The sequence below is a fragment of the Vidua macroura genome, chromosome Z (assembly GCF_024509145.1).
Source record: "Vidua macroura isolate BioBank_ID:100142 chromosome Z, ASM2450914v1, whole genome shotgun sequence".
NCBI classification, from domain to species: Eukaryota; Metazoa; Chordata; class Aves; order Passeriformes; family Viduidae; genus Vidua; species Vidua macroura.
Window position 1 is genome coordinate 16206949 of NC_071611.1, and position 19524 is coordinate 16226472.

Sequence of the window (19524 nt, forward strand, 5' to 3'; positions counted from 1 at the left end):
GAAATATGCTATAAAGAGACGAAAAATGGTAGGATACAGGGACTAAAAACATCAAATATAACAATTTCTCTTCTAAATGCAGTCAAACACATTCAAGTTGCTTTTATTTCACTGTCTAGTAATTGCTATACTCATTAATGAATCAAATGGTAGTCTTAGTAATTGTACAGTATGCAAAATACATTCATCAGTATTAGTTAATGATGAAAGTAGATCAATATAATTGTCTTGAATTGCAGTTTAGGTAAAGCAGTATCCAATATTAAATAGATAAAGAGAGAAAGAGAAGTGAAGCAAAGCCCAAATACAGAATTATTACCTGCTGATTATTTTCTGCTAAGGTCTGTAGCTTGCTCATAGCCTTCTCAGCCTCTGCTGCTTCTATGATTCCAACACTGAAAGCAGAGACACAGGAACAGGCCACAGAATAGGCAACTACCTGAAAAAAAATTTATTCCATTAACTAGTGTCTAATCAAGCTCACTGTAGCAATGGTCACATTGAATAATGTGCCAGCGTAATAGAAAAGATATAACATTTTCAGTTTATACTTTCAGATATTTATTTCCTCTCTGAAAGATTCTTCATTGATGCTAATAATGTTAAACAAACACAACTAAAGCTTGGAAATACTTCTGATTTTACAGAGGTTAAACTCCTGACCTTCCACTCAAATGTAGCTATTCTCTAAACACAAGTATCTGATCATTATATATGTAAGCATACTCAGCATGCTGTGCTCCCATCAGGACTACAAGCAGGTCCACCAGGCCAGAAAATGAGCAAGTAGAACTGTCTCTCAGACACACCCACAACACCAGCCTCCTGTCCTTGCAGAAGGATTCACCAGCAGCATTGCTCTTCTGTTCTTCTGCCTTAGCCGTGGAGAATAAGTGAAGTCTGAACTACCAACAAAGCAAGTGTGCCAAATGTCTAACTTCCTCTCTACCAAAGTTAAGCAGCAGAACAAACACATGACTCTGAGGGAAGCAGAGAGCACCTACCTACTATGTAGGATTGACATCAATTTGACCTGTAGCAAGTAATGTGTAGGTTGTACCTTTTGCTGCATCAGACCAAAATTACTTCTCAAGTACAGGGTTATATCCAAGTCATTTACAGCTCTGAGAGAGCCTCTTGTGCATCTCATATAGTATCATTCATCCTAGAGTGCTGCCCAAATTTTACTCATCTCTACAAATCCTTATAGCAATTTTAATTGCAAAGGGTAGGTTTTCCTTCTCATCCCAAACTATCTCATGATGTTAAACAGCTGCTGTCTTTCATCTCAGGAGTTGCTGTATTGAAATCAGTTTAATTTCAATAATGCACTTGAAGATCTCTGGGGACAGATAAATTTTTTCATAGCTGTAAGTAATTTTAACGCATGAACCATAAACTGCAAAGGGCTAATCCCCAACATATATGTACTGCCAAAAAAATAAAACTCCATTGAAGAAGATGTTTAATGAAGACCTTTCAGAACACTACCAACAGGGGGAAAAGAATAACACTATCAATCTCTATTGACTCCTGTAGGAAAAACAGAGGATTACTCAACTGCTCAGCTGCTCCAGGCTTACATTTATAATGTACAGACAGGGTTGCTTTTCTCATGCAAAACATCTGCTTGTTCTGATTTCTATTTGAATTTCATCAGTTTCCATTCTCAAGTTTTACCTCAGCAAAGTTATAGGCTAAGTACATGGACCACGTCAAAACTTACAGGATGTATCCTGGAAAAAAACTCCCTGCAATGCAGGGCTCAGTTTAAGTTTTCAAAACATAAAGAAAGTAGTAAATGGGGCCATAGCAGCATGCACAAATACAAAATTCACATTAGCTAACTATACAAAATTTCAAAGAAGTATACAGAAGGCATATTGAAGGATGAAGTATTAGCATTTAAGTTCTCTCTGAGAGGAACTTGTTGTCTGCTTTTAGTAGATCAGATGAGCAGTTAACAACGGTATATAAGAGACCCATATTCATAGTTATTCATGATCCAACTTTTAACTATTTAATCTGGGGTTAAGAAATTAAAGAATACCTTTAAAGAATCATGTCTTATCTTTTCAGGCAGTTTCTTAATGTCTGTACAAGATTACACATTATTCTATTCTTGTGATTGTTGTTATTACCACTTTTTTTTCCAGCAGACATAAACCCATATATTGTGAAAGAAAAAGTAGAAATCAAGCCTTCCAGTACCACAGATAAAAAAAGTTTCAATAAAAAGACTATAGTTATTAAAGGGAGGCAACAAAATTAAAGGAAGACTTAAAATTTGTGATATAATAGGTCATACCTCCTGGACTCCTCTGCTTTGGTTCTCACTGCTGTCCAGGTATTTGCAGAGTTTTCGCAACAAAGCAGAAACATGCACACGCGATTCTGTTTGGCTACTGTGACTCATAAATGAAAGAACAAGTCCTACTCCTAAAATACATCCAGTACTTTAAGAGAAAACAAAAGAGAAAGGATTAAAATATGCTTTGGCTGGTCTGAACTCCCTTTAAACCCCAATAAAGTTTGTGGGTAAGAAGATCTCTTGGCCTTGCCTGATAACTAGCCCTGTAGATAATTTATTACCATAGTCAATTTTGCAAATGGTTTTTATTTCACACATCCTTTTCAGGAAAAAACAGACAAAAGAAGAGCATAAGAAGAAAATGTGTATTTAAATAATAAGTCATACACATACAGCTTCATTATTCCTTCTGTTTCTAAAGAACCAGTAGCCCCAACAACAAGTGCCACAAACTAGTGTGAAGGAAGTATGGATCCAAATTTCTATGTGTCCTGATAGTATAAACTAGGAAATCCCAATTAAACATGCTAATTGCAGGTTCACTGAGTGTATTAGCATCTGCTGCTGTCAGACTCCTTCAAGAGTTGTTTCATTTGCAAAAGTAATCAAATTAGTGATTTAAGCCAGAGAGCTCCTAAGATGGCTTTCTTAGCCAGGTAAGAAATTAAGATATTCACCTGCATTTCTTAACAGGAATGGTCAGGTGTGCATTCTAACCTGTATGTACTAAAATTTGAATATGCTACAGTGGAGTTTCAAAGGACATAATTTAATAGGGCAGCTAGCACAAACATCTCCACAGTCTCCACCTCTTTTTCAGATTTTATCAGAAATTCCATCTGGACCAAAGATCTTTTACTAAATTCTGCATGTGTGCTCCCATAACAAGTTCCAAGTCATCAGTTTTGTTAGAAAATTTCCAAACAGTTCTGGCTTCCATCATGAGATACTAAAGCATAGCAGACACTTATTACTCTGAAGGTAATCTCTCACTGGCACACATCCTCACTTGCTCTTATTTGTAGATGATTTTTTTCCCCCTTGCACATCTCCCTGACATTGCTTGTAATAAGTAGCAAGCAGTCAAATGAACATGGCTAGGATCTTAGGCATTCTCCTATCCAACTTAAAAATGGCAAGAGCTGCTGCTTTTAGTCAGCTAGGTAAAAAAAAAGCATCTGAGAATACCTTCAGTCGTATTTTTAAGATAATGTTTTACAGTAACTAGGAATTAAGGATGATTGAGCATGGCTAGAAGACACAGAGTCTTGGGAGTGGTATTTTTTTCCAGCAAAGATCAAACAAATCTTTTAAAGTAACTGGTATATTTGAATTAATGACTAGCCAACAGAACAAGGACATGGCTTATATACAAGAGTTCTAAATTCAAGTTTACACTACTGCTTGTTGACAAAACTACATAGAAAGAAAATAGAGTTTCTCATTAGAGCTATTGTATTTTATGTTATTCACTGTTAATAAAGATTTAAAACGTAATCAGACACTAAAGCAAGAATAAAGCTTCACCTTCTCTGTTCCACTTTTTGTAACTAACAATTGCTCTCAGTTGGCTACCTTATTTGTGAGCTACATAAAGTGAGTATTTAGGTACATTTCATCTACATGATATCTCAGATTTCCCAGCACATTTTAAGTGTTTTACTGCCAGAGCATCAGGTTGCAGGGAGTCCTGCCTTCCACCAGGCACATCCTGAGCCTGGACAGCACTGATTCCCACACCTGCACTGCTCTTCAGACCTATGCTCAAAACACCATCAACCTGTTTTTTGTGATTCCCATTTGTCATTCACCAATTTAGCAGGGGTGAAACACTGGTGAAAATGCTCACGCCTCACAGATGATCATGCCTGTATCACACTGGATGAAAAGACTGGAAAGGACCTTCCTTTGGAACAGCAGTTTACAAGTAGAAATGCAAAGTTTGGACAACTCTGCAACATTTACAGCTTTACATTACTTCTTTGCTCACAGAGAGAGCAAAGAAGTACTACACCAACTTCCTCTTAACCTTTAAAAACATAGCACAAAAAACTACCCCCTCTTCAATCTTCCCTCTCTTGCTTGCCATTGTTTCATATTCTTCTGGCAACCTCTTGCCACCAGAGAAGTCTGGCTTGGCTCTTCTCTGAGGCTTCGATTTCCAGCTAACAGGCTGCACAAACCAGCAGCAATAGGCATGACAAAGGGGTGCAGCTGGTGGAGTCTCTTTGTACTGTGTGTCTCACCCTGTGCCACTAAAAAGGCTACAGAAATCCTCACTAAGCTATACAGGTTCACAGCCCAATGGTGCACAGCTATGACTCCTCAGAGCTTTTCAGAAAGTGCACTGGAGAAAGGAGGGCAAAGGTAAATGGGAATTACTGCTGTTTCTTTTGAACAGTGAAGAGCTGGACAGAGTAATCCTCAAAATGGAAGAAAACCTTATGCACTCACACTGAGCTGCTCAAGATACGGCAATTCCTTCCCTGATTTGAAAGAGAAATGACTACTGTGGAAGAAACATCCTGCCATGCTATGTTAATTGTCTCATGGGAACAGACACATGTTTTATTGTCTAAGGAGATTCAAATTCTAACTGTAAAATCTTAAGCAAGGTAGACAAAGTCTGTGACTGACTCTGTTTTAGGGAGCATGCAGACTTCCAAAGGGCCTTTCCAGCTTGCCTGAGCTGGTGATTATATGGAAGTACTCAGAACCCGTTGTCTCCTTGTCCTATTCTTATACTTTTCTGTGTAGAATTAAGGAAGAAAGTGTGAATTAAAAAGGTATAGTTCAAAATAAAGTATCACCAGTAATAAAGTAAACTCACTTGTACTCCAGACTGGTGTCAAAGCAGCAGTCCTCCAACACATCCAGGGACTTCATGAGAACCAAGTTCATCTGTTGACCAGGTATATCACTACAAAACCAAACCAAAATAGAAACAAACAAACAAAAAAACCCCAATACCTGACAGTGGGAGGAGGAATCTGATAAAACATCATCTCAGCTAGATGTGTAACTATTTATAAGCTGAAAATTCATTACATTTTTACACTAGTAGCTCTCTCAATCTCTCTCCACCTCATTGCCTAACTTACTGATAAAAAAAGATGTGTTTACCTCTCACTCCAAAGATGTCACATGGACTCCACTCTTATAAAACATGTACTCAATTTTCCTAATGAACAGGACATCTTTACTGGAAACTAGATCTATGATATGATATAAGCTATAGCTACATACCTATGAGTTTTGATTTGTTGCAAGATAAGGCTTTGAAGAATGTGTAAGATTAAGCTTTCAAACCATGCAGGGCAGTGAAAGAGTAAAATTAGTGTGCAAGAAAAGGTTAGATAAATGTATTCACTTAAAATCTATCACCACAGAAATGAAACAAATACAAACCCCCAAAATAGTGATTCACATGCTACAAAATACAGGCTGACTTAACTTCATTCTCTTTAAGAGTTTTTTAATGCTTGTATGTAGCCCAGTTGACCCATTGACTAAACATCCAGAGGTAGTCCATTCCCAAATTACGTGGCTGAGTCAGTGGCAGCAAGGCATCAAGACACCAAAACATGAAGATTAGAACTCAGCAATGCTTCAGTTTTAACAAAAGCAGGTGCCTTGGAAACTTTAGTTTCACTGAGTAAATTAACAACCAATCAAATCTGTTTGGTACCTGTGCTTGTGTAATTATTAAACATTTGTGTAAATAATTAAACATTTTTTAATTGGTATACAAGAAGAAAAAATCCCTAGCAGTCAAAACTCTGGAGGAATATAAAGCCAAACCTACTTCTTAATTTCTCTGGAATCACCAGAAATTTGCAACTGAGGCCAACTTTTCTGCAATGGAGGCATTTTCTAACAACTTCAGAACACCTCTACACTGCCAGTACAGCTGTAACAGCATGCTTTAAAGACAGTTCATTACTCTACTTCCATCTTCACATTTGTAACTCACATGATACAAGTAAGCACTGTCCCATGTCCAGAGCACCACTTACAAAGGAACCAATGAAAGCTGTGAATTATTTTACAATTATGTCTTCCAGTGTAACCAGTCTCATTTAAAAGCATATGTGTTGTTCTTTTAGCTGACTGCTTTGCACTTGATACCTTAGAATATTATGAAAATTAGTCACTCATCCTGACAGAATGACAAAATACCTAGGATAGCTCTGGAGGGGGCTAAAGTGCGGGGGGAAGACTGACAATAAGAGGCACCATTTAAGAAACATTACAAAGCCCTTCAAGAATCATTTGCCTATGACTTGTAAATACTTTAATTCCTCAGAGCTTAAGGCCACATGCAGAAAAAGGAAGTTACCTTTGCAACTACATTAAATATGGTAGTTCTCACCTGACTTTTTCTTCATACAAACGTGAGATGAACATCCCCAAACCAAGACCCATGTGGATTTGAACAGCTTGAGACTCGTCAGCATTTGGTTTCCCAGGTAACCTGTCAGTCAGCATAGTCAGGACCTCCTCAATCTTTTCCTTGCATGATACAATGAAAATTGGCACCAGGAGAGACAAAGCTGTGGCTGCACAGGATCGAGCTATAATACTAGCAGTATTTTCACCTGAGTAAGATTTCTAGAAAAAGACAAAAGAGAGCATTTTTTTCCCTTACTCCTTTCCAGGCAATAACACTCAGCATTTGAGGAATTTAAAATAAACACCTACAGAGCAAACAGCAGCATAGATGCATTGCAATACGACATTCCTTATAAGACATTCCTTTTACCGTTTTGATAATAAAGACAAAAACTTCAAGCAAACACAAATATAAACAGAAAGTACAATGAAAGAAAATTAACAAGAGGAAGAAAAGTCTTGATTTTCCCCTATTCCAACTACTACATCTCAAACAGAACCCAGAAATTTCATTATTAGAACTCCAGGTATGAAATACAGATATACTGCCTTGCCTTTAGTACCACAGCACCTACCTGATAGAACCATGGGAAGACCTGACCTTTAGGCTGATAGCGGCTATTCACAATACTCAAGAGGGTCTCCGTGACCATGGATATCCAGTGTTTCATAGGAATAAAATCAGGTTCAGTCTATAAAAATCAAACCCAAATAGTCATCATTATTTTTTCTTAAATCAAGCTCTATCTAAACAGAAGCTCAGCTGCTGATGTTCCAGCCATGATCCATCATGAATGAGATTATTTTGTCATTCCTATGTAGTGTAAGTAGCATCATTTACTTGTCAGTGCTAGCTCTCCAGACACTACTTTTGATCAAGCACTATTCAGTAGAACCAAAAAACGATGAAAAAAGACTTTGGCTGGCTTTCAGTGTCCATAGAGTGACCTCCATCTCATCTGTCAAAATGGTCAAATAAACAAGTTTAGACATTATGCTTCTTGTGACAAGGCACATACATACTCTACCTGCTTTGGTATCACAGAATCTGACACATGGTATTCACTGAGTATGATGAAATTTGAACTTGAAAATGTGAAGTACTTCACATGCACTTACTAGCCCCCGGACACTTGCTCATACTACTTCTCTGTATTCCACAAAGAGAAGGGACCCTTTCCCAGATTCACTCACCTCAGGCACCCCTTCAGTGTCTGAAGAAAGGCTACTTTCGTATTTGGCTACAGCAACTGCAAGGCCAGTTAAAGCAAAAATCGAGTTTCCTTTCACCACTGGGCTGTCTCTGAACAGAAAAAGGAAAACAGTTAAGAAACATAGTAGACATGGTGGCAACAAAACATGTATCTCAGAGCAAAAAGATTATGCTACAGGTGATCCAGGAGGGAAGGCCTTTGCCCCTAGCAACTTCACAGGGTTCTGGTCTAGCTCAGCAGCAATCTGCTACATTTCATCTTCAGGAATTAGAGAAAGAATGGAGGGACGAAGTGTTTCAGTCTCTTTTTTTTTTTTTTTTTTCTTTTTTTTTTTTTGCTTGTCTGTCTTTTATATAAAGTTGTATAAAAACAGAAGGTTTCTTCCACTATAATAAGGAATGCTACCCTGCAGAGCAAGTAGCACTCACAGAAATGCAGCAGTTGGTCTTAGCTAGTGCCATTTCCATAGAGGACAAAACAAAAACATTTTCAAATGGAGAATGCTGGAGAGGCAGATGCCACTTCATTGCAAGATGCCACTTCACAGCATGAGAAGATTTACCACAGCAGCCATTATTATCAGCTTAAAAAAAAAGTTTTGAATTATTTCCCTACACTACAAAAACGCTAACATCATGGAAAATGATAGGATTCATCACTTCTATGACAGTGCAAACCTTTAACGAAATCAAGAAAGAAAACCTGCCACTGACAAAAAAGAGGGAAAACATAACTGTAGTTACGTATCAGTTTTGTAGAAGGAAGTATGTTGATATTTTGTCATTCCCAGACAAATAAACTGCAATATAATCCTGATGGAACTCTCTTACATTATTTTACAAAAGCACCTGAACAATATGACTGTGTAAGACCACTTACAGGCCAGTAGACTCTTTGCATCAGTCTTCTATTTCTAAAAACTTCCTTGACTGTTGCTGTGAAAATATATCTACGCTGCCAATCTGGCATTTATTCCAAGTCCAAAGATGTCATTATCACAGTAAAAGTATTTTCTGGATTTCTATTTTGCTTTTTAAAACAAGAAACATGAGTCTTAGTGGAATGTCAGCATTTGGAACAGTGAAACTACCTCCTCTCAGATAAGAGGTATTTGCAAATAATTACAACAAGGTACTTGGTTAAGTTCTTTGAAGTCTCTCAGTATCTTTTGCCTTAAATAATTTCCTAAGCTTCTAAAAGGCAACATTTCATTATGTACTTCAAAGAGAAACTTCTAAATTCGCACACTCATGAAACCTGGATGCTTTAAATTTAATGAAGGCAAAAATCATCTTAACAAGATCTAGGAGGAAAAGGAGCAGTGTCCCACTCTTTACTGAAAATATGGAAAAAACCCCATCATCTGTAGCAGTTCTTACTTGGAAGCACCTTTGATGACATCGGTCAACATATCTCTGACCCTGCAAGAGAACAGAAAGAATTTACACCATGTTCATTACAGTATAGCATGAACTCAGTTCTTCCGTCTTACATGTGTCCATTCTAGGTTAACACCTGTATCAGCCTATCAGAAGACTTAGCGCAAAATAATTACAAGCATTTAATCAATAAGAAATCTATGCACCACCCCAAGTTTCTTCATGCTCATGTGCACTCCCAGTGTTTTTTATAAAGGACTCTTATTTGACTTAATACGATTTTTTTGTAAAATGCCGGTTCATGCAATAGCCGTAAATATGCTTTTTGAGCACATCAAACACATATGTTTCCAGGTCATTGTGCTATGCTCTAACATAATGAAATCTGAATGTTTTATAAAGGACAAGCATTACAATTTATTCAACACTTACTGTATTTCTGGAAACCACTACAGGCAGTTACGCTATGACATGGTATATAAACCTGAATCAATTTAAATTAAAGCCATAGGAGTGGTTACAATTTCTTACACATTATTGTAGTTGATTTATAACAGGCTACTTGTTTTCAATAGTTTAGTTTTGCATTCATATCAAGACTGAAGCAGAGATGCAATCAATCTCCTACACTGAAAGGTGTGGATGAGGAGAGAGATCCTCTCTTCTAAAACATACAATTCTGTCATGGTCATGAATGTCATTCTACAGAAAAAAACAACTTTAGACTGAAAATGCATGTCTCCTAAAACAGAGCTGTATGTTATAACACTGAGTTACACTCAAGCTTTCAAAGAAACCTACCGAGATCTTCCTTCATAATCACACTGCTTTTGCACACAGTTTCAAAGCCACCACACTAGAAGCATTTACAACTTGGTAAATACCAAGGCAAAAAAATTTGCAATATTTACACAATAAAGGATTAACACTAAAGTTTATACCACATTGTCCACAATTAGATTAACCCCAGTGAACAATAAAAATGTTTAATGGCTACTGAAGTTAGGGCCCTGAGAAACCAAGCAAATAATTGTGAACTGGAAAAGAAACTAAAGCTACTACTGGGCTCCAGTTAATTTCCGGCTTTGATTTTTTTCCTGATAAAGGGAATTATGTTAATTTTTAATATAGCTTACATTATCACAATTTAGGAAATAAAGATCAGAAATTCTTTCAGGAGAAATCTATGAAAGCAGCATTGCCACAGACCTTGTTATACCTATCAAGAAAGGGATCAATCATTAATAAAGGATCTTTTCTACAACACTGTAGTATTCTGGGTCTTGCAATGCAAGCCTCTATTCCAGAATTAGCTGGAATTCAGAACAAATTTGAATTCCTCTTGAGTGGGATTTAATAACACACCTTTTAGATTGAAACAGACAAATAGCATTTTGGCATTGTAGATATTTCGCTTCCAATATATTTATGAATAAGCACAAACCCATGTATTTATACTGTCCATGGATAGATAGTTTTTTCTCTTATAAAGCCTCCCACTTCCCACCTTCGTCTCCTGGCCATGCACATACATGGCTAAATCCTGACAGACTGAGAGACACTTCTCACCTGACTGAAACAGAATTAGAGCAAGGTGTGCATCATGTGCTTGCTTTTAAACAACATTCTCACACTCAATAATGGTAACTTAGCATCAGTCCACCATGACATATATCAGATTGTGACTTGCATTTCTTTCATCAAGGTATTTTCAGTGAAATAGCTCATTACACTCTCAAGAAGGAAATTTTTATCTTTGCATAACCCTTCTCCTTTAACATACTATAAAACCCCTGAATTCTTTCACTCTTTCCAGTTGCTCACCCTACAAAGTTTTCAGGCTTTGTAGAGGGGAAGGTACCTTTGAACCCATGCATATGGAAATCCTTAGAGTTACCCAATATTCTTTCTTTCCACTCCCCTCTCCCACCATGGTCACTGTATCTGGTGGTTGGTTGTTTAGTTTCGGGATTTTTTTTTTAATTAGTGCTCATACAGTCTTTAAACTTGCAAAATTAAAAACTTTAAAACCTTGTCCTCCCTGTCCCCTTACTTGCCACTACAAGTTGTCAGGAGCACACAGGCACTTCCTTACCATAGCCAGGCTGTAAATTGTTTGTACTGCACCTCTTCAGGATCCTCTTTTCCATGTTTTAACTGCATCTCCAGCTCTGCCTGCCTCCCCTGCAGAATTGCAAAAAATTAAAAAATGGATCTTATATCATAAGCTTTATTTACATCATAAGATTTCTTCAGAGAATACTCAGATAACACATGTAGCCTAACCTAAGGGCTAGTTCGTAAGTCACCTTGACTGCTTTGCATAGGGGATCCCACTGTAATATACAATATATTAAGGAGAAGAATCCGTAATTTTTTGTTCTGAGTAAGAAAAACAAACTGCAGATGGCATAAATGACCACAAATACTAAGGCATCTACCTAGTACATGCAGAGCCAAGTTCCCTTGGGAAGGGCTACAACAAGCAGGGACTGAGCTTTAGAAACGTGATAGTTAAAATGGATTCTAAGAGCAAAACATCACTTTCTTGATGCTCTACTTAAGGTAGAATTCATCATTCTTTTACTTTACATAACTCTGACCTCCCTGTGATTTCCTACACCATTCTTTCTGTACATTTAAAGAGGAGTTAGGGATTCTGTCCTCTCGCATCTTGTAACATGTTATAACATACATATGTTATCTAAAAATATCTAAAGCAGCTTTGTTTTATACATTCTGTCTCCAATCAAGAGAACTATAACTTAACTTGTTTAGGTTGTCAATTACTGCTCCTTAGCAGATTATTAAGCCTTAAATGAAAAAATACAGGCACATATGCTGTATTTTTCTGGTATTGAATGCTTGTAGTTTGGTGTACATACCAACCTGAAAATACAACATAGTGAATCTAGAAAATACAGGTCTCACTCAAAAAGTGACCCTCCACAGAGATTAAAGGAGTACATCAACACACACACACACACACACACGCACTTTTTAGTCAGTCAACACACTGACTAAAAAGAAGGCAAATAGCAGTTCAGAAACACTTAATTATGTACTATTCAGACTACTCATACTGTAGTCTCTTTTGCCACCTCTGAGGAAATGTTCTACAAAAGTGTAAGGATTAAGTAAGAAGCAACAAACATAGGCTCAACTGTCATGTAAAACGGCAAGAAATCCTACAGATCCTTTAGAAAAAAATCTGGTACATGCTAAGCTTCTTGTGAAATCTTGCCTTGGAAGGGAAGCAAAATAGGAAAGTAATTAAATGCAAGTGTCAATGTCCCCCAAGACCTAAATTTGCAATTTGAATAGCTGCTGCTTGTTTTGTAATGGGGCTGGCTTGGTATAGGATCTCACATTTTGTTGACGGTAAAGATAAAAATTGTTTTGAAAATGTGAGAGAAGCATATGCTTTGCTGCACAGCAAAACAAGGAGCAAAGCTTCTAGAATTTGTTCAGAAACCTGAGCTGCTCATGCTGAAAACAGCTGATGTGGCCTGGAAATACAAACAAATAAGCCCTTCTAGTAGCACAAAGAGAGCATTCTGGAAGGAAGCTATTCGCTAAACCTCTTTAAAATAATTTTCCTGTTGAAAATCAAATTATACTACATTGGTCTATATACCAGGTCAGCTAACCTAATGAAAAAGAGAATTTAAGATATTTCCTAATCATTACATAGGGTTGACAAATTGAAAGAGGAGTCTCTTACAGTGCAACAGGATGACATGCTGATTAAGGGGAAGTTCTTTTTAATGGATCATCCCTAAATAGCTTCTGTCTCCTTTGTGGTACTACTATTTCAAACTTCCTACCCAAGCAATAGGTTAGAGCTCTAGCTAAAATTTCATCTTCTAAAAATTCTAAAAATTGACACTTTCTGCAAGCTGACATATGAATAAACCTGCATGAACCTGAACTGTAAATAGAAACAAAGTATCCCAGACAGGGCTGTCAGTAGCTGATGACTCCTTTTTATTTCGTTTTTATAAATGGTATAATCAAGCACCTCAATCTTTCCTTTTTGTAACTTGTATGAGTGCTCTTGCTGGTAAAATTAAAAGCCATACCACTTGAATAAGCATTAATGTCCACAATAATATATACCTCAAAATTACCTGCAGGACTGCACTGTAGGTTCGACTCATAAATCCTAACCAGGTCTGTGGCAGCAGTATGGAGTGGTACCATTCAGAAGGCTGAATATTAACCTGTGCAACACACCAGAAAGATTAGAAGTAGTTACATTAAGTCTAATATATGCAGAATCTATGTTCTCCAGTCTATGATTTGCAGACAAACACTCACTCATTTCCACAGGCCATTACATATGGCTGTAGGAAATTAAAATGATCATGTACTTTATTCTCTTTTCTGATTTTACCCACACCAAGTTACTTTCGACTTCATTACCCAGGACTGTCAAAAGTGGTTGCCTGAGGCAGTGCAACAAATAATTGATCCCAGAGAGACAGTGGAACTGTATGAGGCAATAAGCACAACACTTAGCAGCACTGGCAAATGTTTCTTCACAGTTTGTGAAGATCTTAGAAGTTTCTAAAAGCAGAATTGTTAAGCAAGATAAATAACTGACCTCTCCTTGTATCATTATTTTCCTGAGTCTTCCTGCTTATTCACCTCTGTTTTATGGCCCTAATTATCTACATAAAGCAGTCAGTATTCTTTCTTCACTTGGACTTTATAACAAAAACAAAGGACCATCCTAAAGCTCCATGCCCACTGCTTTCAGTGAACCTGAAAGACTGAAAAAAGAGAACATACTCCATCTTGCAGACAATACAAATATGACCTGTAGTAAAAAAGGGAAAACTCATCCTAGTAATGAATGACTAATAGAACACTAGTCCTTCCTTTTAGTTAAAATTACATTCACACCTCCTGCTCATCTCTGCCCATCAAATCCTCCGAAAGTTTATGAGCAGTCAAGGTTCCAGGTAGAATTGCTTTCCTTGGGTTCCTGAGGAACCTGCAGCAAATCCAGTCTTCTCCTCTGCCTCTACACTGAAACTATTTCAGACTTGTGCATTAGACTATTTAGTCAAATTCTGCTAGTCAACAGACAGCTATACATGAGTCAGCATGTGCCCAGGTGGCCAAGAAGGCTTGAAGCAACAGTAGTGTGGCCAGCAGGGCCAGGGCAGTGATTGTCTCTGTGTCCTTGGAACTGGGGAGACCACACCTTGAATCCCATCTTAATTTCTGGTCCCCTCACTTCAGGAAGAATGCTAAGGTGCTGGAACACGTCCAGAGAGCAGAGCTGGTGAATCATCGAGCACAAGCCCTGTTTGTTAGGACTGACTGAAGGAGCTGGAGCTATGCAGCCTGGAGAAAAGAGGATCATTGTGTTATGTGTAACGTGGATAATTTGCGCCTATAGGGTGATACATGGGTAAAGTTTTGTATGATTAAAATATAGGCATAAAGCAGGTGAGCCAGAATCAGGGGGGTTGCCTCACATATGTTGAAACCATTGCCGATAAGGCTTCATTTACAGGTTAATACATGTGGCTCCCCGGAGCTGGGTTGTTTCTTGAGATGATCTAGGAACTCCCAGGCAATGATCATCCCGACAACTGCTCGAGATTGGGATCACTGGAACCACCAAAAGATACATCTCAATGCTGGGTTCCCATAACTCAATCACTGATGTACATCGTTTCCTGGACATTGGATTGTTCAACCCAGCACAGAGAAAAGAGACTTTATGAATATGTGGGACTTTGAATGGAAAGAAAAGGCTGATCACTGAAATCCCAACCTCGAGCAAAATAAACTGTATAAAAACTGCGCGCGCAGGATGGATGGGGTGAAGCACAGGAGACCCTCTGCTAAAGCGGTCGGACCTGTGCCTCACCCAGCGCCGATCCCGGGCTCGGCACTGTCCTTTTCTTTGTGGGTGGCTCACATAGAATTTGATTGCTATAATAAAAATTGTTTTTTTAATTTTTAATTCGGCTGGGTCAATTTTTACCTATAACAATCGGGACCTTACTGCTCTCTACAACCACCTGAAAGGAGGGTTTAGCCAGGTGGGGATGGGCCTTTTCTCCCAGACACTTAGGGACAGGACAAGAGCACATAGTTCAAACTGTGCCAGGGAAGACTCAGGCTGGACATCAGGAGGAATTTCTTAATGTAAAGAGCTGTTAAGCATTGGAATGGACTGTCCAGGGAGGAGGTGTATTCACCATCCCAGAAGGTGTTCAACAAATGTCTGAATGTGGCACTTAGTGCTAGACTTAGTGTTGAGTAATTAATACTAGCAACCACAGGCAAAGGTGACAAGTGAAGTTCAGATTTTTTTTAAGTGCACAATTTATATGTAAAAAAATATTGGCTGAGTGGGGAGGTGCAGGGAATGAGGCTCAAGGGAACTGAGAATTAAGGATAAGTGCTTGTGGAACACTGCCACATTGATGTGGGGTTTTTCTTAGAAACATCACTTGGCCAGACCAAGCAGCCAAGCAGTTTTTAAGGAAGAGTTGCAACCTGATAGCTGAGGCAGCAATGGCATGAACTTGGAGCTAGTAACCTGAGCCTGTCAACTGATGTTTCAGAAGGACATGTCTGCCTGAAAAGACACAAAATCATAGACCATGTTGGTCAAAATGCAAGACAGGTAATGCCAGCAAACCACAGGAGATACTACTCCTGTTTGGGACAACACCTTTATGTCAGTGAAATGTTTAGACATGTATTTAAATGCCCTGCTTGCATATGGGATATACAAAGTGCCACCTCAGTGACTTCATAAATAAGGCTAGCATTATGCATCTGTATCAAGAAAATAGTGAGACAACCTCTCTTTTAATTTTGAATTTTGCTTAGAGGCTCTTTTTAACATACTTGCATGCATATACTTCCAAATTCACCCCCTAACATTTCTTTGTGAGAAAAGAATTGTCTTTCTCTAAGGCATAGTAGACTGAGGAAAAGAAAAACAAAAATCTGTCAGAAACTTAATTTCTGAATACGGTTTTATCACTGAATGAAATATGCTCAGTAAATTCAGTAGTAGAAACCAGCACAAACTAGTTCATATTTGTAACTACATCCATCTAGGCACAGAAGAATACAGTACAATGAATTCTGCTCCAGAAAATCCAATTATCATCTTAAGGTACTTCACATATGAGGTTTGAATAGACTCTTCAGTATCTTGATTACATCAAAACCAAACCAGGAAAAAAAGCACAGAAGGAGCTTTTCACTTTACTTTTCAAAGATGCATGTCATCACAGCACATCTAATTGAGCACACCTAAAAATATGCAGGAAATAGTTCTTCCATGAGTATACAGAGTGCCTATCATGATTATTACTTGTAGGGAAGTACTTAATACTGCATAACTCAACTCCGCAACTCATCTTTGTAATTCTGCCTGCAAATATGACTCATAAATATGAAAAAGTAACTTGTGCTATTTCCAACACATTGAAAGCACTTGGATACTGAGAAACATGCAAAGGCAAGACCATTCTCCATTTGAAAAAAACCCTACAAATTGCACCAGGTCAGAGTGCCAAAGCCACCATCTATTACACTGGTCTGCCAATAGCAGTCTGCCTCTGTACTTTTTGCATGCAGGGTGAACTGTCCTCTTCACTTCCATTGAAGAACAAGATGAACAGCTAGCTGAAAGCCTAGTAACTCTAACCCAAAACACATATGAATAGAACCATCAAAATATGTGGCATATGATCTGAACATATGTGACTATTAATTCTCAATCATTTTCACAACAGATTAAGTGAATCTGATACAAAATAATTCCTATGAATTTCTATGAAGCATTACTTGCAAAACCTGAAACAGTCACAGGCAATATTTGGAGACTTCTTGTACAGTGTGCTCCAGGGCAGCCATAGAAAAAAAGAAAACCCATGGTCTGTACTTCTGACCACTGTCACTACAGTAACTTACATGTCCCCTCAGAGAGAGGCTGACAAGCTCTGTTTAATAATCAAACAGCAGATCTCCATTTCTAAGGGAATGACGATCTTCCTCTTTCAACTCAGCAGTGACCACTAAAGAGCAATACAGCCAGCATTTGAAACATACCACAGTTTATTGATCCTATTTTCTTCTTCCTGTGAAATACCTATTCAAGTAACGTCAGAAAAACCCTTCTGCATCTTAATCTGATCCTGCTGACAGGTATCACAGATGCATCCAATTCCTCAGCTAGAATAGCACCTAGGTGATAGAATAAGTATGGCCCATTAAAATTGAATAGTAAATTATCTTTTTGCTGCTGTTACTGTTCAATTTGAATGGCAGCTAAACCCAAGTGTTTATTATTTGTATGTTTTAAAAGACTTTTCAACATACAAGAAGAAAATCTCTCCTCTGCACACAATCATCATATAACTTTTTTTGGTAGCAGAATACCAGGCATCACAGTTTTACACATAAAGAACCTCATCAAAATGAAACAGGTATTTTCCGAGCCTCTGACCTTGCCCCAGTTGCCAAAATCCAACTGCAATAATAGCAACTATGCATACACAGATACAGATAGATACACAACCTGTAGGTTCCTATTTTATAGCTGTGAGCATAGATCAAACCACTGAAGACATAAAAACGTTATTATCCCAGTATGGTGCTGACTGCTTAGTCCTAACTGAGAAAATGCCAACTGCTGGAAATTTTTCGAAGTAAAAGAAGTAGATGCCTGCTAACTCCAATTAATTGCATTTTCTTGATGTTTACATCAACCTCAGAATTTATTCAGAGCTTTACACAGACCTCAATGCTTCAAAGGCAACTCTCAGACTTCTTATTAATAGAACACTCCTTACTTAAAATGTCACTATAAGGATTGACCCCTACAACTTCTTCCCTCTCCCAAAATCACGAGTCAAAGCTGTAGCAAAAAAAGTGTCATTTTGGTAAGTTAAATCCCTAAAACACAGTGTGATGTGTTGAACTGTGACAACTTTGCAAAAACACATTAATTCCTACAGGACTGCAAGAATAACATGGGCCTAAGTCCTACTAACCCAATTTTCTTTGACCAATTTGGCAGTTTTGTAGCTTAGGTTCCCTGTCTTTACTGTTAAACTCCGCTCCTCAGAAGAACGTTGAGGACCAAACAAACAGTAAAGCATGAATTTTAGTTTGATGAGCTCAGGGACTTGCCAAAGGCCCGAACAACTCTTTTCTGATCACCCTGTCTCTATGTACAAAGGGAAAAAAACAAGAAAAAGCTTTGATTCTTAAAGCAGTGTAAACTGAAAACAGAAATACTGTTTTTGTAATCTAAATTTTACAGTTACGGTAGATTTTTGCTAAGATGGTGCAGTTAGCATTGTCTGAAGATATTTTGTGTTTAGTTTAAAATATAAACATATTTGGATTTATTTTTAGTTTTATTACACCTTGAATTAATCAAAGTACTTGGTAAAGTAGTGAGAGACTAGGTGAAATATTTCTGTCTCCAGTCATTCTATTTATTCACTGACTTGATCCAGTTCATCACATTCTCCACTACAAAACTGCCATGTTTTGTCTGGCAAACCATTTTAAGGTTCTGTTTCAATGAAGATAGCCTGTTCACACAACAAAGTCAATTTTGGATATGCTGCTGGATTTTATAATCACTGCTATTACACACAAATATTTTTTACCAGGATTTTATTTGATGTTTTAGGGCAACAGGCAAATGTTTAAAACAAAGTTCAGAACTGATCTGCATCCCACTATAATTTGACTGATATAAAACTTTCATACATGCCTTCTATGATAATGTAATTGAACATGTTTTTCCTCAGAACCACTATCGTGGAACTTAAATCTCTCTGAATGAAGCAATTACATGCAGTGCAGAGCTTTTCTTTCTGGATACTATGGAAGCTCATGCATCATTCCTAACTCATTCTCTCTGAATGAAGCAATTACATGCAGTGCAGAGCTTTTCTTTCTGGATACTATGGAAGCTCATGCATCATTCCTAACTCATTAATCTGAATCCCTGTGGACTTTCCCTGGTGCTCTCCACTGGAGCTTCCAAATAGTTAGAAAATATTCACTAATTTACACTCCTGTGATAATGAGGGGCATTATCTCCAGTTTCTGCTTTCATTCCTTTGCAGCAAAGATGTCAAGATGGAAAACATCTATTAAATTTGCATACATGGTTAGATATCTTGAGATAAATGTTCAAGAGTGGATTTTCTAAATTTTTCTAGTT

General features: G+C 37.7%; 1 protein-coding gene across 2 annotated transcripts in view; it reads right to left on the reverse strand.

The window, feature by feature from the left end:
- FOCAD (focadhesin) overlaps window positions 1-19524 on the reverse strand; it is a 95280-nt gene that overhangs the window by 15706 nt on the left and 60050 nt on the right. For both annotated transcript variants that reach the window (XM_054003141.1, XM_054003140.1), the window contains exons 23-31: window positions 13427-13519; window positions 11392-11480; window positions 9297-9338; window positions 7898-8006; window positions 7279-7395; window positions 6684-6922; window positions 5142-5231; window positions 2309-2456; window positions 320-439 (exon numbers count right to left, since the gene is read on the reverse strand). In XM_054003141.1, the coding sequence (XP_053859116.1) occupies window positions 320-439; window positions 2309-2456; window positions 5142-5231; window positions 6684-6922; window positions 7279-7395; window positions 7898-8006; window positions 9297-9338; window positions 11392-11480; window positions 13427-13519 (1047 nt within the window). The remainder of the gene's footprint in view (window positions 1-319; window positions 440-2308; window positions 2457-5141; window positions 5232-6683; window positions 6923-7278; window positions 7396-7897; window positions 8007-9296; window positions 9339-11391; window positions 11481-13426; window positions 13520-19524) is intronic.